This window comes from Emys orbicularis, chromosome 2, assembly GCF_028017835.1.
Source record: "Emys orbicularis isolate rEmyOrb1 chromosome 2, rEmyOrb1.hap1, whole genome shotgun sequence".
Lineage (NCBI taxonomy): Eukaryota > Metazoa > Chordata > Testudines > Emydidae > Emys > Emys orbicularis.
The window spans coordinates 36,153,108-36,177,065 of NC_088684.1; the positions used below are offsets into that span (position 1 = coordinate 36,153,108).

Below are 23,958 nucleotides of genomic sequence, written 5' to 3' on the forward strand. Positions count from 1 at the left end.
TGACAGGGTTAGTATCTACAGCTACTAGTGATCAGCCAAAGATGGAAGGCGATACCAATTAACTACTGGGAAAATAAAATGTGAGTTGGTGGGGCAAAGGGAATTAGTCTGATTGATTTGATTTGTCTGTTTCACCTCGATAAGGCAGGTGAAGGAGGGGCAGATCTTCCAGTCATTAATGAAGGCATCGACCTCATGAGGTTTGAGTCAGGACGCTCTGTGGATCGGGAGCGGGAGTTGGTCCGCTCTAGCACAGGACGTTGTTCTGTTGATCTGGATCTTTGATATGGCTGTCTATCTGGTGCTTCACAATTCCTGTAATGTTAGTCAAAAAGCAGCTCAGTTGACCTTTAACTGTTCTGTTAGTTATAAAACATGCTGCTTGGTATTGATTTGGAGAAAAATCATTGTTAAATACATTTTGGTAACTTTTCTGAGTTCGCTTCTTGATAACATACAGTATTTATAGACGTATGCGGTCTCTTATCCAAAACTCTGGATAAATGGGCTAAAATGTTTTCTGTGTCTCAATAATGACTTTCCATGCTATAATCTGTTTCCAGGCAATTTCTCAGTAAAACACTATTATTTTGTTAACCAACTACACCAGTACACCAAACATTGAAGGAAAAATCGATTTGATTAGAGAATATTAAACCTAGTTGATGTTAATAAGTTGCCTGGTTCTGCATTCTCGCTCATATAAGTAGTTCTTACCGATTACATTAACTTCATTAGCACTACTCATATGAACAAGGGTTTGCAGGATAAGGCCCACAGTAAATATTTACAAGCTATATATGATCTAATTACAGTATGTTGCTGTCAGCTGTAAGATTTAATTTCAGAAACAAAGGACATCTGTTAATATATACGCCATGCATTAAGGATGGCTTCATAAAGTTAGAGTACTCAATGTTCTGGTTAATAGAGACCTCTAGTACCACTATCACAGTACACATTCAGATGTTCCACAGGGTAACATAAGATTTGTCTCTGGTAAAAGTTATCTTCCTGTTTTCTTGATCTAATCTATGGTGCCAATGTAATGACAGAAAGAGGAAAAAATTGAGACGTGAAAGGAAAAGACGGGCAAAAGAAAATAAGAGGTTCCAAAACACCTGACTAAATTAAGATATAATACAAAATAATTTGTGGGGTTCATCTTCATTTGTACTGAAATAATTATTGGATTTCTGTAGTACTTTTCTATCTCAGGTTATAGTCTGATCCTTTTGCTTGCAAAGAGAAATACAAAGGGGAAAAAGTTGGCTAGCAACTTCCTTAAATATACACATCTATTTTAAAACTAAGTTGTACATATTAGTTGGGCTGAATCTGTTATCATTTGTACCTCACACACCTCCAATGGAGTTGATGGAATCTCGACAGAATTACAAATTCTTAACCTAATAGTACCTTTTAAGGGTCTTCCTACAGCTAAGTCCTGTATTTTACAATGAAGTTGGTTAATAATAAGAGTGACTGGATGGTGATTAAATGTAACAAAAAGTCAAGTTTTAATTAGTATTTTAAATAGAGAGAGAGACTGTAGGCAGCCTCATTATGAAGAGTCTTACGTTATTAACAGCATTATTTTTATAAAAGACTGTACTGAAGCAGAGCAAAGTTTTCTCTAGGGCTGCTAACTTTGCCGAGTGCTTTGATAAAAGAGTCATTAAAATGAATGTCTGTTCGCGCCTTCCATGAGGTATAATAGAAAACAAAATGAAATTCTCCCAGGCAGGTCCAGAATAATGCCAGCCACCATTACCCTACTTCTAAAGCTCCCAACAAACAAAACACACCACAATGAGACACATCATGGTAATTATAAACTGAAGGCACTGACAATCAGGGGAGAAGTAAAACTAGCCTGGCACAAAAGCACAAAGATTACCTCAAGTCTTCTTCTGGCTCTATCAATTCTGTTTCTGAATGGGAAGCTTGATCAGCCAAAACATCCACTGCCTCGCTTCTTTAACATTGTGGATAAACAAAGAAGTGTAACCTTAGCTTTGTAATAGATGTTGCTTAGCTTAGATAACCATTTAAAGAAGGATTTCAGTGCTACAAATGATGAGTAAGGGAGTCAAGCATCCACATGGTGGTGAAAAAATAAGCTTTCTCTGGTTACAGAAATAAATTCTGAAGAAAGCAATTACCCCCTAGACCTGAATTATAAAAACAGTGCATGACTGAAGCCAGACTGTGCCTAGTCCTTGTGCAGGTGGGAAAGAGAAGGAGTTGGCACAAGGAACATCTCTCTCTCTTCCTTCTGCCTTCCATAGAGGGGCCAAGCACAACAGGAGTTCTTATACTAAGGGAGTGAGAAAACCCTTGTAGAACTAGTGCTGCTTCCATGCTCATCTCTGTAAAAGAGGCAGTCTCTGCCCATTGTAGGAGTTGGGTTTGCTGTCTGGGGTCAAGCAGTGCCTGGTCCTTGCATCCTCTTCAGAAGGGATGCACATGCTGTAATCTGCAGAAGAGATACAATGCCAACCAAAGAACCAGCTGCAGAAATACAGGTCCACATCACCTGTATGGCTGTACTGGTCACAATCTGGCCATAACAGTGGATGGATGAAATTTTTTAAAACCCCTAAGCGACTTAGGGGCATAAGTCCTACTGTCAAATGACTTTCAGTGGGACATGAGTGCCTGAGTAACTAAGGTGCTTTTGAAAATCCTATCCAATATGAATATAATTTATTCATATGAACTACTGAAAGCCATTTTAAAGGGGAAAAATAGATAGTCAAAGTTAAAGCTATCCAACACCCACAGCATTACTTAAAGTGTTTTGAAACTCCTTTGCATTAACAATAGACTTTGTGCAAAGGTTTTCATTTTTAAATCGAATGAAATGTCAGTATGGCCTCCCACTTCTCCTTTAGTACTACCTACTTCACCATCCTTCTATCTCTACTGGCAAAGAACATTCACTTTAGGTGGTCTATTCTCTTATCAGCGTGTGGGAGATTTGTGCATATAATTCTCCCACGCACTGACGGAAGAATGGATCAGTAGGTGTTTACATCTTAACCAAGTATATCTATCACATTGACAAAGTTTCAGCTTTCTGTAAGCCACCATGTAGAACAGCACTCTGGCTATTCTAAGTTTAAAATAAACACTTTAAAAGGACAAAATTTAGAATTACCAAGATGTTATAAGGAAAGTCACCCCTAGTATATAGTAATAATTGTAAATTCTGTTCACTAGCATCTAACTTGAAGGGTTACAATGCCTTGAGTTAACTACTAATTTATGTGCATTGGTTCATGCTCATATTCTGGGAATGTCCAAAGTTAATAGTTTTTTCGATACACAAAGTTAGCATTTCTAATTTTTAATTATTCAAAAATGAATGTTACTTTTCTTAACAAGTAAAAAGGAGAATCTTCATCAAATGAATAAATAGTAATTTATCCAAGTGCATTTGTACAGAAAGACTTTTAGGAGGCAAACAACAGTGAATAATCATAAAAGCTGCCAGTGCATGCACACAGACATCTCACTATTTCCCAAAACAATTGGACGTTCTTTACATATTTTAGCTGCCATCCCATGTGCAATATTCATTTTACTGTGCACAATACATAAAAAGTAGGTTATAGCAGCAGGCCAGTTAGAATCACAGTTTGTTAAAATTTCAAAAGTAGTTAATATGTCCTTGTAACAAAGAACTGAAGAAACAGAAGTACACTAGAAGTAAATATACACTATGGAAGGGTTTTTAATGCAACTTTTGTGATCATATCAGGCTTTCACTACTTCTAGAAACACTTAGCAAATAACAAGAGAAATACAAAAGGTACAATATCTAATAGTCATTATTTCAAGAATAGGCCAGCTATTATCCAATGGGATACCTGTCAGTGTCCGTGGAAGGTTGCTGGATTTCAATCCTTGGACATGCTGTTCGTCTACTAGCTATAGGAACTTTGCTGTTTAGTCACAGACACAAGATCCTCTGTTAGCATAACATAAATAAGCATGTCTGCAAAAAGTGAGATTTCTAGTAATAACCATTGAGTCATGAATATTGTAACAGGAAGTGTGCAAAGATGTGAAGAAGTAGTTCATTGTAACAGCACAGAGATAGAGAAATACTGTAACTAGTTAGCAGCAGCAGGTTAATTTCATTTTTATGAGGATCATAATCAAATACATATAAAGAAGCTTAACATAATATAAAAAGTTTGTTCTGGTATAGTATTTAGTGCAGAAAAGAGTTCAATGCTTGCATCTACTCTAGTAAATAAAATATAAATAAAGTAATGTATGTGAATAGTCAATCATATATTATATGGCATATACTATTGTGTGTGTGTTATAACTATATAGAGAATAAGTGATGATATAGTATAAAGATTTTCAGTGGAACTACACTCATTATCTGACTCTTCATTGACATCAGTTTGGGATGGTTGCATTACATATGAACAATGCCATGAGTGAATTACACTAGTCATTCCAAGCAAGTGCCAATAAAACCTTTATGCCACACCATGGTCTCACGTCATCTGTTAATGTTAGAACTACTATTACAGAAATATTTTAGGAAGTTTTTAAAAACTGATTTGGTCCATTTTTCCCCTATCTTTTCTTCCTACAAAGCCAATTCGCTTAATTCTGTTGCCTATCTTTGACCTGAGAGGATAGTCAAATTTCAGGGCCCTGGGGACATTCTACTTGGAAGCAGAAATTGATGGAGACTGGTATTCTTTAGAGTGACCATACAGCAAGTTTGAAAAATTGGGACGGGGGTGGGGGTAATAGGAACCTATATAAGAAAAAGACCCCAAAATCGAGACTGTCCCTATAAAATCAGGACATCTGGTCACCCTAGTATTCTTTGATGCAATCTTGTTTATTTACAAGAACTATACAAAGTCCTGCTTCAACAAATGAATGAGGAACCAAAAGAAAGAGAAGCAGTTTCTTAGTTTACAGCCCGAAGCCTCTTTAGCCAACATGCCAAGAATCTCGCTCTCTAACTTTTCCCATGGTCACCCTGTGCTCACAGGCTCCTGCTCGACTTGCTTGACTCCTTCTCTTTCTCTGTTCTCATCTGTTCTCAGTGTGTGTGTGTTCTACTTTCCCTCACACACATCCACATCCACCTACTTGATCATAATACCAAGTGGAATCTCCCGCCCACCTGGTGCTAGTTTCCAGGCACACTCTATTTAGCCTTGTTTTAGGTGTGGCCCCTTAAATATCTCTTACAACTATCTTAAATGAAAGGCGCATTCACACATCAGTTTGAATGAAGTTTTAATCCATTGCAAGATTTTACCCAGCTCATAATAATACCATGAGTTCAACAATATAGGCCTTGGAAGAAAAGAGAAAAAATAACTAATACGTTTTTTAAATACTTCTAAAAGTTACCTGAATAGCTTTTCTTTACATTATATTTCAGTTTAAATATTAAAAAAAAAAATCTCACTAACATCCAAGACTTGGTACAAGTAGAGTGTGTACTGTTCAGAAAGGGGATTCAGGACTTTCTAATTATTAATAAATCTTTCTAATAAATCTTCAGTTGTCACAGATCATATTTAATACTACTTCAAATGAAAGCAGACACAGCACCATGAGGTGATGACATTGTTAGCTTAATTTAAAGGATCCCACTTTCCACTTTTAGGGTATGTCTACACTACCCACCGGATTGGCGGACAGCCATCAATCCAGCAGGGGTCAATTTATTGCGTCTAGTCTAGACGCAATAAATCGATCCCCGAGCGCTCTCCCGTCGACTCCTGTACTCCACTGCCGCAAGAGGTGCAGGCAGAGTCGATGGGGGAGTGGCAGCAGTCGACTCACCGCAGTGAAGACACCGCAGTGAGTAGATCTAAGTACGTTGACTTCAGCTACGTTATTCATGTAGCTGAAGTTGCGTAACTTAGATCAATTTCCTCCTCCCCTCCCCCAGTGTAGACCAGGCCTTAGATTTTAAGGGCTTGTCCACAACAAGGGTCTTGATGCACAGCAAGCTGGGTATAAATCTGCGTACACTAGCCTGCTGTGAACTAACTGGCCATGTGGACCCTGATACCCAGTGCACTAAGGGTATGTCTTCACAGCACAGTTAGCTTGAGTTATAACTGGAGTTTTACCCCTAATTTGACTCCTGTCCACACAAAAATCTCTAGCTTGAGTTAAGTGGTGCTTTGGCCTTGAGCTAGCTGACCTGTCAGGAGTGGGTAGGTTGAAGCCTGAGTGATGCTGATGCTCCAGCTATTAATGCAGCGAGGATGCAACAGCTCAAGTTACAACAACTCAGCAGCAGCCAATCCAATCACTCTGCTAATCCAATCACTGTGCCGCTAATCAAATCAATGTGTAACTCCAGTGCTGTTTTAAAGTGTGGTCCATCTCATTCAAGCTACCATATCTTGAGTGCAGTAACCTGAGTGTACTAACTCAAGCTAACTGTTGCAGTGAAGACAAGCTCTAACAGTTCTGTAGTGCACTTTGACTTACTGCTGTTTCAAACAGCAGAAGGTCAGAGTGCACTACATGCACTATGTCTATGTGTGGACAAGCCCTAAGATTATTTCTCAAAAAATAAGCATACCAATCCCACATGGTACAGGGACCTCTGCATGCATACAATGGCATGGCTTGACTTATTTTTATTTCAGTATGGCTCCTTAATTTTAAATTTTAATACAAAAAATCTTTGAAAAACCAGTTTGAGTGGTTGGACATTTATTCAAAGTATCCTTTTACTATGTGAATGTGAACAAATGTAAACACCCTTTTGCTATCATTTTGAATATATTAATTTAAAAAAAAATCACCCCAGGTTTCTTGTACTCATGGGGCCTCTTCTCCCTCCTCCCACCACCTACAGGAACACAACTGCCTTTTAGCGGTGCTTTGTATCTCAACAACCACTTTTGACTCTCTCCCTCTAATCTCGCTTCTCTTCTGCTGCCTTCTCCTCTCCCACAGCCCATTCCCTACAACTGAGTATACTAAACCTCTTAAAAATAATCATATCAATGTTAATAGAAATACTAAAATTATTCAAACATGAAAATCCAGAATTAAGTCTTACATTATATGTTTAAAATGCTATTTTCCCCTAGGTAATTCAGTGTATACATAAATTCACCCACTCACTGGAAAGCTCTGAAATATTTAATTAAAATGGTACCTTAAAATGGAAAGATGTATATGCAAGGTCGCAATTTTCAAAATTCCCAACTGAACATGTAATTTAATGAATGAGAAGTAAGGGATATATCAGGCAATACAAACAGAAACAATGCCCAATAAGGGCTCAATTCTTTTAAGGTGCTGAACACTCTAGTCCAATCCAGCAAAACACTTAACTACATGAGTATTCCCACTGATGTCAACGGGACTGTTCTCAGGCTCAGAATTAAACTTGAGTGTTTTGCTGGACTGGGTTTGAGTTCACAGAACCTTTCAGGGTTGAACACTACATTTGAATGAAATACATGACATATAATTCAGCCTACAATAGTTAGACACAAAGGTTCATCCTCTGCTCTGAATTTCCTTGCTTCTGGGGTTTTGTTCCAAATCTTAGATGCTACTAATAACACAATTTATGATTTAATTTTCCTTTATTTTTCACTAGTAATTTGCTTTAAAATACTGATACCCTGGCAGATCTTTAATTATAATTATAAGAGTCCACAGAAAGGCTTTGATTCTGGAAAGATTTATGTATCTGCTTAACTTTGTGCACCAGGCCATAGTGCCATATGTCAATGGGACCACTTGCAGGGTGTAAATCTGGCCCCACTGAAGTCAATGGGAGTTTTGCCATTGACTTTAAAAAAGGTCAGGATTTGGCCCAAAGTCCATGGAATTAATCCCTTGTTTAATTCCTCTCATAATAATGTAATTAATTTCATTATTTGAAAAGTTTGCATAATTATTAAGGATTTTTAAAATATTCAAAATATTCTTAATGGTCTGGTTAAATGACAAATTGAACCATAGCTTCCCCAAACCAACTTTTGCTTTTTTTGTAACAGCCGTGCTGATCTTAATTAAAATTGGTACACAGAGTACCAACACAAATTGTTTCTTGAATTACAAACTTTGGTTATTTTTTCCTCTGATACCTTACCATATTAACCTCTATTATGAGTTGAGCCTAAGAAATATCGATAAATAATAAATGTATTCTAAGTTTCTAGTGCAACAAAATGGCTTAGACTTACAACTTTTTTTTGCACTCCATAGCATTAGTTTAAATGGACCAAATTAATATTTTTTCTAATTTGGAGTTAAGAAAAACAACAAGACGGAGCTAGGACCTGGTATGTCAATTTTCAATACAAATATATTTTTATATACAACTGCTGATAGATCATTTAATTGCAGATGTGCTGATGGAATCTTGTATTGAAGGGAAACTGTCAAATTGGAAAACAAATAATAAGTGGAACATTTTGTACCTAATACTGTCACAAGGAATATCTTATATATCTAGAACAGAAAAAGATAATAAAAAGCATTCATTTTTTTCTCTCATTTGCATGCTGCTCATGCACTGTTTCAGGGGGAGCTCACATACATGCTCTACCCCAGGCTCTGCAAGAGGATGTTCCCCATTACCAGTTAAACTGAAACTAAAAAGTCAGCAGGCAGGTGAGTGCACAGAAAGAAAAGGGGCAGGATGGTGATGTTGCTCTGGGGCCCATCCAAAAGTCTGTTACAAACATAGCTGCGGAGCAGGAACACTGATTAATTTTTTTTACTTTGGTCATAATTCTCTGGATGGGTGGTGTTGGTGGCCTCTGATATACAAGGATGCCAGACTAGATGGCTAACAAAAAAATTCTCATTAACACTGGAACACACAGAGCAAATACAAATTACTATTTTAGTTAAATCTTTAGTCCTAAAGATATTAAAATAAGTGGTCACGTATCTACAATTTCTTTCAATATACATGGTCAATCGTTCACACTTGTACAGTCTATAATATTCAGATCAGCACAGCTTGAGACTTGTTCATCTGTTTTATACAGGCAAACATACATTTGACTAAATATTTCTGCAAAGTTAAATGTCTACTTTGTGCTGCTATAGAAAAATGAATAAATACACCATTTCCATACTAGAGACACAAATAATGTTACTAACAAAACAAAATGAAAATATAACTTTGTACTCTTTCAATGGTTATGGAATTTTTTCTACACTACTTTATATTTGAAAAATTAGCACAATACATGTAGCATTTCAAATATCCATTTATATTTACAGGCTTCATTTTGTGTAATTTAAAACATATTTTTGAGATTTAAAATATTATAGGACAGAGACAGATAAGTGGTTATTATTTTTATACAATGAATTCATATTTATCCTAAAATAAATATAAGGCGTTTTTACATAAAATGATTGTTAAAGAAAAGAAAAGAAAAGAAAAGAACAGAACACTGCAGGTCCACTGATGAAGACCTTAACCAGCCCTCACTACAGAAAAATTCCCAGTAAATCAATGGGAGTAAGGACTTCAGAACTGACCACTATATGCATCGCACTATGTGCTTGATCCCCCAAGATCCCACTCAACAAGTACCCAATAGGGCTGCTCACTGCCTAAGGGCTGGTAGGATCAGGTCCAATTTCTTTAAGCTAAATTCAGTACTGGACTTCAACTTATCTTGTTCCAAATTGTATGTGTCCTTTGTCCACCATAATCCTTTTTCTCAAGAACAGCCCAACATATTAAAAAGATTCACATAAAGTAGTTCAAGCATCATCACTGTTCTTTCTATCCTCATAATAGAAACCTTGGAAAGAGACAAGCCAACAAATATGCCTTTTCTGGGATCAGTGGAGAAAGAAATGGAGGATGATTTACATGATGTCAGAAATAAAATTTGTTACTACAATTAGTCAACTCTACAAGCAGATTAGGAACACATATTTGGTAACACTACACTCTTTACTTACCCATAGTTTTCAGCTGAACCATTGACTACATGATCTGCCCATGAACTTGCACCATTGTACCACCTTTACAATGCAGTTAAAATAAAGAGGTGTTATAAATAAATATAGGTAATATTAAAAACACTATAATTCACGTGTCATATTTGCTTCTCACTAATCTGGAGATTTTTTTCAATTGCTTCCAATACGTTTTCTGCATTTCCTCTTCTTTGCTAAGAGGTATCAGGAAAAACAGGTGCTTTCTGGCAACAGTTATGTATATTTTTTCCAGATCTAATTCCCAACATATTTCAGTAAGTGAATTCTATCATTTTCAGCAAGTTTGCCTATTAACTTCTTTCTTTAAGGTTTGATCCTTCAAAGCTTTCTCATGCAATATTTCCATTGCCTTTGAGTCTGTGTGGAATACTTTTAAGATTAGACCATAGAGGGATAGTGTCAAACTTAAAAGCCATATACTGTAAGCCAAACCATTTTCTTTACCTATGTCCTAAAAACACCTCTAAATAGTAAAGCATTTTTTAAAATTCTGTTTACTGTTATCTATTGAAGATTTTTTTTGGTGGGATTTTTTATTTGTTTTGGAGGGAGGCGGAGGGGGGTGTTGCATTTCATTCAGGCCCCACAATGAAAAATCAATGAAATGACAATCATTACTCTGCATTGCTCTAGATGAGCTAAATGATTTAAACATGTGTAACATGACATCAGCAACATCAGTCAAAACAACATCAAGTGGTTTGTAGAAAGGTTATTGTAGCGGGGTGTCCACCTGCTCCTGCCCTGAAGGGCTTAAAACAGCCCTGGGAGAGGGCTGTTGTAGGGAAAACCTGGGCTGATTGGGGAAGTAGCCACAGGTGGCCCTATAAAGAGGTTGTGGGCCGGGAGCACAGGCAGTCTCTCTCTAGGCGCAGAGAGAGAAGGGCCTGGCTGCTTGGTACCTGAGTAAGGTACCGGAGTGGGGAATGGTGCAAGGGAGCCGGGGAGCTCCTGCCTTTAAAACCCCAGGCTGCAGACCTAGCCAGAGGCCTGAAAAGGTACTGCGGTTGCAGGGGTGCAGCCCGGGGGTAGGTGGAGGCAGCAGGTTCAACCCCCCCCCCTTGCCAATAATGAGCAATATGGACTGCAGTCTACCCCAGAGTGCGGGGGCTAGATGAGGACTGGCAGTGAACACTGAGGCAAGGTGGGGACAGAGGGTGGGGATTCCCCTGGGAGAGGAGCCCAGAGAGTGGGGTACTGCCAGGGGGCAGCACCCAAGGGAGAGGGGCACCGGGGTCTAGGAGGGAGATGGGGCCAGCGACAGTGGGACATTGGCCTGCAGAGGGTGCTCCAAGGCTGGAAAGCTAATTTCCATACCGGACCAACAGGAAGCGCCATAGGGGTGAGCCGCGCATCGCTACAGTTATGTTTGAATGGAAGCAGAATTGGAAAAAGAGACTCTGGGCAGATGGAGTCTCAACCTCTAAGTTAAATACCTGTCCTTCTTCCAGAAACCACATGATAATCTTCTTACCATTCATTACCCTAAAACTCTGGAAACGTGCAATTCATATAACTCTGGGTTAGAGAGATGGTGATGCAAATCAACTTTGGTACTACATGGAATCCTCAGATCTCCTGCAAGTGGCCTGGGTATGTAGCATTGAGACTACAGTGGTTTCATGGATCAATGATCTTCTGAAGATGGTGAACAAGAACCAGGACCAGGATTTTCAAAGAAGTCTATGGGATCCTTGAAAATCAAAGGGAGTTGGATGCCTAATTTCTCTGGGCTCCATTGAAAATCCCAGACCAGGTGTCTATGCTGAACTTCTTAGTGATTTTGATACTGCTGAACACAAGGTATTTGCTGAAACTATTGCAAAACATGGCAAGAATGGATGGAGTAGTCCTTGAGTAACACAGTTCTTTCCTCTGAGGTCTCAGGGTGTAGAATTGGAGCAATCTCATGTGGAGTATCACACAATTCTGCTGTCACCCTTCCTGATCAATGTGTATATTAGGTAGTTGAGGGAAGACAATGAAGTGGTATGGGCTTTACTTGCGTCTTTACTATGTGGATGTCACTCAGCAGTTCATCTCCATTTCATATCAAACTTGGCTGGAGCAGTTGATGGGGTTATGTAATATCTGGCCAGGACCAAGGCTTGGATGAGGCAACTTACACAGGACCCACCAGCTTCTGGATCAGGGATCGGCAACCTTTGGCACGCAGCCCATCAAGGAAATCCAGTGGCGGTTTGCCGGTCCAGGACAATGGGGGCTGCAGGAAGTGGCGTGGGCCGAGGGATGTGCTGGCCGCCACTTCCCGCAGTCCCCGTTGGCCTGGAACGGCGAACCGCGGCGAGTGGGAGCTGCGATTGGCTGAACCTGCGGACGCTGCAGATAAACAAACCGTCCTGGCCCGCCAGCGGATTTCCCTGATATGCCGCGTGCCAAAGGTTGCCGATCCCTGTTCTGGATTATCAGACAATAGCAGAAAGCAAGAGTGCTCCTGATCATTGTGCTTGACCAACATGTTGCAAACTTTTGTTTCAGGTTCAAAATTTGTATCAGTGATCTGCCATTTTGTCAACTCAGGTTTGGATTACTGAAACCATAGAACATGATGGTCCGTTCATTAAAGGGTGTTTCTTAGAGGAGGTGTGTTATCCTTGGTGATCTTCACTGATTTTTCAATCCATTTCTGGTTTTAATCTGTAAAGCCTTAACTGGGTTGGATCTTTGGTTACCTTTGAGATTCCATCTCTTTTCATATTTTAACATGACAGTTGAGATCATCTTAGGCACTCAATATCTTAGTTAAATTGGGAGAATGCTAGGGGTGGGGGAGAGATGCATTTTCAGTTAGGGGTCCTCAACTGTGAAATCTGATTCTCATATCAGATTGCTAAACTGAGAATTTGTTTACTTCCGGGTCATACTGAAATGCCCATTTGTTCCCTCAGCCTTTTCCTTAGGGATAGGAGTAAGCTGATGGGTTAGAGTGTGGTAAAGTTCTAATTGTGGCTTGATCTCAGGGATTTGGTGCAACTGAGTTGGTTTGATTTTTGGTTGTTTTATTTTTTCTATCTCGGGCATTTTGGACTAGATGTAGATGCATCCAGAGCAGTGGATAAGACCATTTGTTAAAAATTGCAGTACATATGTAAAATACAGTCAACTCCTGTTTTCTGCATTATGACTCCATGGCCTTGGAATGGCTCATATTCCATTCTAACTCAATGACCTTGCCTAATAGGTAATTTACATTATTATGATGATTATGCTTACATTTATTTTTAATTATTTATAATATAATAATTTTAGGAAGAGAAGTGTCTTTTTGTGTCTTTATTTTTATTAATAACAGCATTTAAAACTAAATCAGTGCTGTATTAATTATAAAGTTGTCATAGTGGCTGTTTATGAAATGATCAAGACCATCTTGATTTTAGAAAATTAATTGTTTGGATTAATTATATTGTAATAACTATATCAGTAAAACATCAAACCTCTATTTAAAAATATTATAGAGGTCTTTTACTATAGACAATTGTAATCTATAAATACGAATCTAAATTTTACAAAAGGGATATAAATATGATTGTATTTGTGTATGATGTTTGAATGTAGACTAAATAAATAGCTTGTTGTTAATGAGTTACCAATTCTCTCAACTCTTCTCACACTTTTGAGCTGACTAGATGTAGTCTCAGAATTGTGCAAATTTTCAGATGTCCCTCCTAAATTTTGGAGGGACAATAGTGACTTAGTCTTCAGTTCAGCAAAGAACTCAAGCATGTGCTTAATCACACTGAAATCAATGCAACTACTTGCATGCTTAAAGTTAAGCATATGCTTAAGCACTTTGCTGGATCAGAGCCTTAAAATAATACAACTGAGAAAACTACACTGCCCTTTTAACAATAAAATTACTTGAAAATCCTAGCTATGTGAGGCATATTGAAATTAAGGGGGAAAACACCTAACTCACCTACATTGTTGGTATTTTCCCCCACTCCTCCCTACCAATAAACATGTTTCCAGGTAACATTTGTACTTAAAATACAGAAAGTAGTTCATGTAGTACTAAAATAACATTTAACTTTTCAAACCATGAAGCCTGATTGCTCCAAATGTAAACAAATACTCCATGAAATGCATTGTAAATCTCAGTATCATGATTCTTGGCCAATTCATAATTCTACAGTACACTGCTCACAAAATGTTATATTACTAAAACTTATCTATTTCTACTATATAAATGAAAATACCTTTCAGGAGTATGGGTAGTGTCGTCATAATATGTATTAGGCACTCTTCTCTCCTGCCTAGTCCTCCTGAATATGAAATAAATAGCACAGATATTTTAGACATTTTAATAGTGCCTTATAATTGAGTGTTTTTCCTTGTTGTATCATAGAGATGATGTACATACAGTATGCTAGTCCACTTCCTGTACAGCAATAGCTACTAAAAACATAAATATTCAAGCCAAATTAATTTAATTTTTTTCATATTCAATTAGTATTCAGCCATGATTAATAATGTTTTCAGGCTTTGTGAGCTATACAAAGATTTTTCCTACCAGCTCAGTCATGTCAGCATGTAAGTGGTGTTTAAGCAGGTGAGTATTTCAGCAAAAATAAGATATGGATGTTGTGAAATTCCATGATTGCTAACAGAAATCAAAAATTCATTTCCTTACTGTAAAGTGGGGCAATAAAATAGCTGAATGGATGAGAAATACGTCTCCTGCACCTACATGCATAAATCAGCTTCCATTGTTCTCCAAGCATAATCCCTTCAATGTAAACAAAAAGGATGAAAATAAAAGGGTCATGAAGGCATATTAAAAGAATAAAAACCAGTATGGTCTCTTAAGTGATGAAGCTGGGCTTTGAGATGCCAGATGAGAAGGGAAGCATTCAAAAGAGTCCACCCAAAACTCAAGTTTGATATGAGTGTGACTAGTGAATATTGGCACAGCTAGACTAGATACACAAAATATTTTCCTTTTAAAATGAATTTGTAATAAAAATGTTGAGACCATTATGCTATACTTTTGAGTTCTTCTGAGTCTATTTAAACGGAGTGACTGTGGAAGTGTGAACTGTGATCTGAACCAAAATCATTGTATTGAGTTTGTGAATAAGGAAAGAAATGTAGGAGGAAAGCAGCTGAATGATTTCCCGAGTGTTTATAAAAGGGCAAGTAAAACTCTGAAAGGCCAGCTGACTTTGATCTGAGTAGAAATTAGGTGCTGTGTGGTAAACTGGGCTGGGTACCAACTAGTGCAACCATCTGGGCTATTACATTAAAAGAGGTCAACTACAAGTTGGAAACCAGGAGTTCATGAATTAACAAACATCAGAGGGGTAGCCGTGTTAGTCTGGATCTGTAAAAGCAACAAAGAGTCCTGTGGCACCTTAAAGACTAACAGATGTATTGAAGCATAAGCTTTCGTGGGTGAATGCCCACTTCGGCATTGTTGCTTGAATTAACAGAGTATCCTGGTATTAATGGGTTCCTGCAGTAATAGCAAACTGCCATAAAGAATGGCTATTGAAAGATCTAAGACAGTTTGATGTGGCATAGGTTCCTTTTTTGTTTATGAACAAAGATCATGAGAGCTATACGTGAAGTACAAGTAGATTTTTACTCTGGAGACACAGGTGGACTCAAATGGCAGCTAAGTCACTGAAAGACATAAAGAAAGCTGAAATGGTTAGAGATCAAATGAAATGATTATCAGGAGAGTTATGAAAAGCTGAAAACCTGTAATGGAATGGAGACATGATATAAAGAAAGGCTGAAGAATACAACATCTAGAAAGACTAGAAGCTAAAGGAAGAGCAAAAGAGGAACACACAGGCAGCCATCTCAAACTGATATCAACAACGGCTAGTCTAATTGACAAGAAAGAAGAAGAGTCCAATGAGGAGAGCCCACAGGAGGTAAGTAGCTGGCCCTGAATGATTAACAGCAAGCACTGCACGGCAACCGTCAAACAGACAGAAGCAGCAAGTAATCCTGATTAATGAGTCCATAGTGAGAAATATGCTACAAGATATCTTTGGGCCAGAAAAAAACAGGATTCCCTGCCTTTTTCTGGATGTCAGTACAAAATATGTTATAAAATAATGCTTGATATCCTTATGAACTGTGGAGAATTCCCAGTGATTGTGATTGTAATCCATGTGAGAATAAATGACACCTGTGAAGGAATATTTAGTATAATGAAGAATGACTTCAGGAACTGAATTTGGAATTGATGTAGCTTATCTTCTCAGACATTCGGTGTTAAGTAAAAGTGAAAGAGGTATGAGACTAATAGTAAAGACTAACAGTATATAAAAAAGTGGTGTTTGGATTTAAGGAACAGTTCTTGAGGAGAGAACATGGGTTGTAAATTGGATTCAGACGTGGTAGTGCTTGTTAGACAGGTGTTAAACTAGGTAATATGAGAAGAGCAGGGAAGATTTTGCATAACTGAATAAATTTTTCATGTACTCCCAAAACACAAACTCAAAACAAGAAAGAAGATTTAAACTATTTTGATTTTTTTTAACAGATACTGAAGAATAAGTTACGTACTCTGCATTAATTAGCACTCAAGTGTCTATGAACTGTCAGAATACGGAAGAAAAACAAGAAAAAATAGGAGAATGATGGAGACTATAATCTATTAGATTTAACTAAAACTTGGTGAGATGATTCTCATAACTGGAATGTCAACATAGATAGATACATGCCACTTGGATTGAAGAGATCAAAACATTCCTTAAATCTGAAGGCACTCTGAACCTCAATAGGCCATTTTGATAGTTGAATTAAGCCTGCACAGGGCTATTTTTGCTTTACTAGATTTCTTTTCTGACTCCAGCTGACGTTTGTTACAACTACTCAGGGCTTTGAGCAAAGTTTCAAACTATCTCACAATTCACATATGGGTTTTCAGTTATACATATACACACTTTCATGTTCTGGCATTACTGTTCAAAATTTTTCTCTTTTAGGTGACTAGCACAGGTGCTAAAATGAGAACTCTCAGAGTGAGATCCTGAGCTAGTATAAATTGGTATAGCTCCATTCTTCAGTTATGTGATTTATACCATCTGAAGATCTGGCCCACAGTCTGAAACCAGACTCAGACGAACCAGGGTAACTGCTTTTTTATTATGTAAAAATCAACTAATGAATTAAGATAGCTATTTTAATTGGCTAATTTCTTTTCATGATTTCAAGAAATGCTTTACATATGCAACAATTTGGTTGAATTGTCTCTGTCTTCTTGAATCACAAGTCTGTGATTCAGAAGATCTGGAGCCAGATCCTCATCTGTTATACATCAGCATAGCTCCAGTGACTTTAATGGAGCTATGCAGAATTATACCAGTGGAGGATCTGGCCCCAGGAATATATTTCCTGCTCTGTTGTGAAATTATTATGTGATCTCTGGCAAACTGCATACCCTCTTTCTCTCTGTGCCTTTGTTTCCCCATTTGTAAACTGGGAATAATCACACACACAGAAATGTTGTGAGGCTTGAATTATATTTGTAAGCAATCTTGAGGGGTTCAAATTGAAGGTACTTTGGAAGTTGTAATTTGATTGTTATTTTTCTCTTTTTGGTTACACAGTGGTGACTGAGGTACCTTTTGAATATTCTGTGTAATTTGGAGATAATACTAACGTGGCTGTTGCTTAACTTGTTTACATGTTGATCTAAACTACAAAAAGCACTATTTCTTCATATTAAATGCCAGAATCATACCTATAAAGCAACATAACTTCAATGTAAAAGTTTCACCTGAGTCTGAAAGGCTGTAAGGGAGCCCTTTAAAATATAGCTGTGGAGGATTTAATGAACAAGATTGCTTTAGGCTAACAAATAAAATAGAAGATTCAAGCAGAGAAGAATGCAGCTGGATCATCTGTTTATGATTAAGGGGGAACTAATAGAGAATGTGGGAATAATGAGGAAGCTTAGTACCACTGGCCGTTAATTACGTGCATACACCATAATAATCAATGAGTTCAAAGGCTACAGAAGTACAACACCTAATTAGATAATCAGCACAGCAGATTTGAGAAATTAAGAAATCTAGTGAGTAAATTGCAATGGGAGGACGTAAAATGCAACAATGGGGAAGAATACTAAACGACTTTATCAAGATACAACAGGGCACAATAACCCACAATTCCTATGAAGAATCCAAAGTACAAAATGTGACTAATTTAGTTTCAAGAAGTACTGCTCAATGCTCTGAGGTTAAAAAAACCCTACTTGTAACAGCTTATATACTCTGCTGTATAAATCTCTCTAAACTCTGATTAACCCACTTTATGTTCTCTAGGAGCTTTACCAAAATTCCCCGATAAAAATATGCATATAAATCCAAAATCTTTTTTTAAAAAGGAACCATAGTCCTCATATTAGGCAAAATAATCTGTAAGTAATAGCTATTTTTATACACACACACACAAACACTATTAAAGGAAGAAAACATTATAAAGGAAATAAAGTAGCTATATTAAAAATTCATGATCGTTCAAAATTTTCATGGAGGAGTCAGATTCTAATCTCAGATGTACAGGGCATATTGCCATTTATATTAATACATATTCTGTTTTGTTCCTGAGCAAGAGCAGATATTTAGTTGCACAGTGAAATTGCTTTATTAGTGTCATGCTCCCTAGAAACAGAATACAGGACTTTTTTCTGTCAGGACAATGATCCCCAAGAACATTTCTATGCGAAGAATGACCTGCTCTACTTGCTTTGACTCGTAGACCCACCAATAACAGCTAATATACAAACCTAACTGAAAATTTAAGCAACTTAACAATATATATCTTTTGCTCTTGCACCTACAAGTGCAAGTCTTATCATTATCACAAGTACTGTACACCACAGACAAGACACCATAACTTAAACTCTGTCCCCCTTTCATGCTTCTGCACACACCCCTTTACCAGATTACCTCCCCCACCCTGCACTTACACAAGGAGTTGTAAATGCCTGGTGTAGTAATTGGTTTGGTTTGGAGACCATAGGTTGGTAAAATGGTAAAGTGATCCAGTTAAAGTGGGGACAGAGTTCATACTGTGGTGCATTGTTGTGATGACAGAGAGGGACAGTCTCCTCTGCTTTGAGTTCCAGTTGTCCATGCCACAGTGGCTGGTGGTAGCCAGGAGGAGTAGGCTTGCAGCCCTGGCAGGACCATACTTGATGCAGTGTTTTTGGAGACAAATGAACCATTGTATCATATATATTAATAATATAATCTGCCTGAGGCTAACAATCATCATGGAAAGTTTTAGCCCAAATGACTGAGGTTTGGCAAAGTTATAACCACCTGAAAACAGAATCTTGTAATAGAAAGTGTTAGGAAAGTTTCTTCTTAGCATGTGTGCAACGTGCCTCAGATGGCAGGTGACCAGGATTCATCACTGAATTTGGTTCACTGGTTGGATCATTAGCTTCCCCAGTCAGGGCCGGGCACCGACGGGGAGTGTGACGTGAACGTATGCAGCACTGCCTTAAGAAGTCTGTCTGCGCAGTTATGGCAGAATTAACCTACTGTTAATTCACTTGGGGAAGGTGGCACAAGCCACAAAAACAACAAAATCTATGGTGATGATTTATTAATCATTCAGTTTAGAATAGCCAAACTCTACTGTAGGTAGCTTCCTAGGTAACAGCATTTCAGGGTGTTCAGTCTTATAACTCATAGACTTTAAAGCCAGAAGGGACCATCATCTAGTCTCATCTAGTCTCATCTCCTGCACATTTTAGGCCACAGAACCTCTCCCACCCACTCCTGTAATAGAGCCATAATCTCTGGATGAGTTACTGAACTCCTCAAATCATGATTTAAAGACATAAAGTTACAGATAATCCACCTTTTCCACTAGTTTAAACCTGCAAGTGACCCGTGCCCCATGCTGCAGAGGAAGGCGAAACCCCCACAGGGTCTCTGCAATCTGATCTGGGGGAAATTCCTTCCCAACCCCAAATATAGTGATCAGTTAGATCCTGAGCATGTGGGCAAGACCCACCAGCCAGATACCTTGGAAAGAATTCTCTGCAGTAACTCAGAGTCCTCCCCACCTATTGTCCCATCACCGGCCAATTAAACTTTACATCATCAGGCAGGCAGGCAGAGCTTGTCAAGCTGTCCTGACATGGAAGAGTCCTGAGAGGAATTGTCATGCCAAGGAAATGTATGAGAAGGAATATTTGAACAAGGTACCTTTGGGATTTGAAGAGTTCTGTGGGACTGTAAAAATTCTGGCTACCATTTTATTTTTGTTTTTATCTCTGAAGCCAGTTCTACAGCTACTAAAGGGATTTTATGCCGTTTTAATACAAAACAAAGCTTTAAAAATGCTATGAGGATTTGTCCTTCTGATTGAGTGAGACCAAGATGGCAACCATGAGCGAGTGTAGGAGAAATTTTTCAGTTCCTGCAATGAACAAGTGCAGAAGAGCTACATCTCAGCTCCTCCTTTAAAGAAATGGCAATATCTACCATTAAGTATACTAAATGAGATTAGAATCTGGCCTTAATAATTTCATAGCATGTTGGAGTGATATCTTCATATTGTAGCATTCCCACAAAACCATTCAGACATTTTTCTTACATTTAGTGTTTTGTAGAAAGAACTGTACACTAATAATCCGTTCCAAATGCAGCACCATACTAGCACTTCTTGTTACTTACTACAAGGTAGTGCAAAATATGCTATGTGAATTTAAAGTGTAATAGCTATTCTGCGTAAAATCCCCGTGTCAACTCTTATTCTGCACAAAGAGTGCCTTTTTTTTTTTTTTTTTTTTCAATTTAGCTTAATCCACTTCCAAATGCACTAGCTATGTCGGGCTATTTCCCCATGTTGACAAGCCTTAGAGGCAACTATATTCCACATGTAATATTTTATATTCACTGATATTGGCTAAATAATAAATTAGCTACTATGGGCTAAACTTCTTTCTGCCTCATCTTTGCCATCCATAAAACAGAGTGAATAATGTTCCCTGCTACAGATGGGTGTTATGAAACTAAATTAATTAATGCATGTGAGGTACTCAGAAACTATTGAATGAGAACTTTACAAATACCTATAATTAAAATGAATGGATAATAAATACATACTTTACAAATATTAAAAAGAATCTCTGCCAGAATTTTTCAAACAAACAAAGGATTTTCAAGAATTTAACCTTTGTCTGAAAAGGGAGCAGAGTTAGGACAGCAACGAGCACTTTTAAAAATCCCAACCAAAAATTACGAGCTATTAAAAACCCCTTATATTTATTAATACACGCTGTTTTCTAAATATGGCTGTTTCTTTTAGCAAACCATTCAGTTTTTCTTAGTATTTAAAGATATAAATATACTTCTATGTAATAAATCTTAGATTAACATATTTGCCAAATAATAACAGTATATTGTACAGTATCTTTATTGTATACATGTACTGCTGAAAAACATACATTGTTTAGTTCTGAACCTGAATGGATTACTGTCTACCTAAGTATAAATGGGAGAATAAATAATATACTCCACAACAATTATACCTCTCAAGATCATAGTAAGCACCCTCAGAATAAGTACGACACATCTTATGGGAACGGAGTAATCTGATTGCATCTTCACAAAAGAGAGGATACATTTTGTGATCCTTGCTGCCAAAACAAAGGGTGACACAATGAAAAGCAACACAAAGATGAATGACAAACAAACATGAAAAGCAGGAACTTTCAGCCAATGAGGTAATCATCGGAAATAGAACTCAGCTTATACAAATTGAAATGAGAAACAAAGCATTGGTCAACTTAGAAAAATTACTGGAAATAAAAATATGTAAGATAAATTAACATGCAAGTGAGAATATAAAAGTATAATTATCACACGTAGGATTTGTCTGTTGTAACCCTAGAGTGAAAAGGGTTATACAGTTCAAATACTGTATGTGGCAGATATATATCCATTGAGTGTTTATGTTGATTGATTTTAAATAGTTGTCTTTAATAACTTTATTGAAGAGAGACCACTGCAACTGTAAAAATGTAGTTTCATTTTTATGTGGTACCAATTATAGACTTTGGGGGCTGAAAATGTAAAAAAATACATCTTATAAAAACATTATCCTAGCCAATTGTCTGCCAACTAATCATCCAGACATCAATTTTTTCTAAAAATACGTTATTTATTTGGGTACTAAGCACAGTTCTTCGGAATTTTATCTTCTACCACTATACAATGTAGGTACACACAGGTACATGCATTTATTCACACAGAGGAAAATATATACCTGGCATCTCTGTGGTGGTGGTCAAAGGACTGAGTATATCGAGAGCGAGGTAGTGTGAGACAATGACTGAAAGCATGGCAGAAACAAAAATACAAATATGAGACAATATGCTTTCTTGCTACACGATCTTTCTAGTGAGTGACTGTGTTTTCACTCAGATCAGAGCACTAACTGTTCAGATGTCTATTTCAATTTCTGAAGGCCAGAGTGGATAAAACTAGATTTTTCCAGTTCAGTACCAGTCTTATCAAGGTGACTTTTTTTTTTTCCAGCAACACTGTTCGGAAGCATGGACAAAGTCATAGATCAGGCACTAGTCTTTCATCTCAGGAATCTCATTTTGGCAGTTTCACCTTACTCTGTAACAGCCCCTCATCAGAAACTAACTACATATAATATAGTGCAATGCAGCATGATTTGCAAGTCTCAGGAGAGACTCATGACTAAAGCCTGCCTAAAAACTAAACTGTCTTTCACCTCACAAGGCTTTGTTTGTCTGCCAGGAGAATGCCACATCATTATATCTTAATTTTATCAAGATGGAGTATACTGCAGGCTACTGTTCCATTAGAAAGTGACATGAAATAGATTTTGCAGATTTTCAAAATCATGTTCCCATATCAGTAAAAACACAGTGCACACTGACATTGTAAAAGCCTACCCTAGACATGCAGGCCAATTTGATCAGAAATACAGAAAAAGAAATACCTTTGGAACTGGGTTTTTTGTCTAAATTTGTGTGTTTCTCACTTGTTATGTTTCTAATAAGTGATTGGGCATTAATCAGACAGACACATCCATTGAAGGAGGCCATTGCAGTACCATAGCACATTTTACACAACTATTTGCCAGGTTCCCATTCTGATAAAGTACAGGGATACAATATGCTACATCACAGTCATCATCTTGACAGTCCTCCTTCTGAGGAAGTCAAGCAGATTACTGGCTTTCTCCAACCCATATAATAAACTGCTGTTAAAATATTATCAATAAAATATACCGATACATAGTAACTTGGAAGGATAATGAAATTCTCTGTGCATTGTTCATTTATTAGATGGTTGTGCTTTATACTATTAAAATATGATATTAAATACAATAAATAGGAGAATACAATATTTAAAGTATTTTGTAAATACATAAGTACTAGTTATTTACACTGTTCCTTTAAAGTGATTGTTTTCATAATCTGAAGTCCAGATGATGTACCTATTACCCCTTGGGAACCTGAAGTGAGGACTAGTACTCATAGAGAATCTGCTCTTCAGAGAGGGTTTTGAAATGCTCACTCCCTAGCCCTACAATTTTTGCAGCAGCCAGAAAGAAAGAACCAATCTCCACCTCTTTACAGAATTTTAAATATGAAAAATTATGTCTTAACCAAGTTCTTATTAAGAATGTCTCATTCAAAAGCTTTTTCACCACCAAAAAACAAAAAACCCTTTTCCTAACTGAGGACATTTCTCCCATAGGAGTGCAAGCTTAATTCAGCGTACACAACCAGCCCTGGTGATGCTAGAATTAGCTAAGTCAGAAAATGGCAAGATGCTGAAAAAGACCAGGACATGAAAAATTAATTATCCATAATGTACCTAAAATATCTTTTGGAATATTTAAACATAAAATGATATTTAAGACCCTGTAACAGGTTATTTCATTTTCTATTATGGTTTTAGACTCAAGGTA

General features: G+C 37.4%; 1 protein-coding gene across 39 annotated transcripts in view; it reads right to left on the reverse strand.

Annotated features, from left to right (window-relative positions):
- Positions 1-23,958, reverse strand: part of RIMS2 (regulating synaptic membrane exocytosis 2) — a 765,985-nt gene that overhangs the window by 197,524 nt on the left and 544,503 nt on the right. For 17 of the 39 annotated variants that reach the window (XM_065398069.1, XM_065398087.1, XM_065398083.1 and 14 more), the window contains one exon: positions 136-315. The exons of 7 other annotated variants lie outside the window; for them this stretch is intronic. In XM_065398069.1, the coding sequence (XP_065254141.1) occupies positions 136-315 (180 nt within the window). Of the gene's footprint in view, positions 1-135; positions 316-9,966; positions 10,030-14,222; positions 14,289-22,272; positions 22,339-23,958 lie in introns of all 39 variants that reach the window. 15 more of the 39 variants (XM_065398065.1, XM_065398077.1, XM_065398070.1 and 12 more) reach the window with 3 other exon arrangements.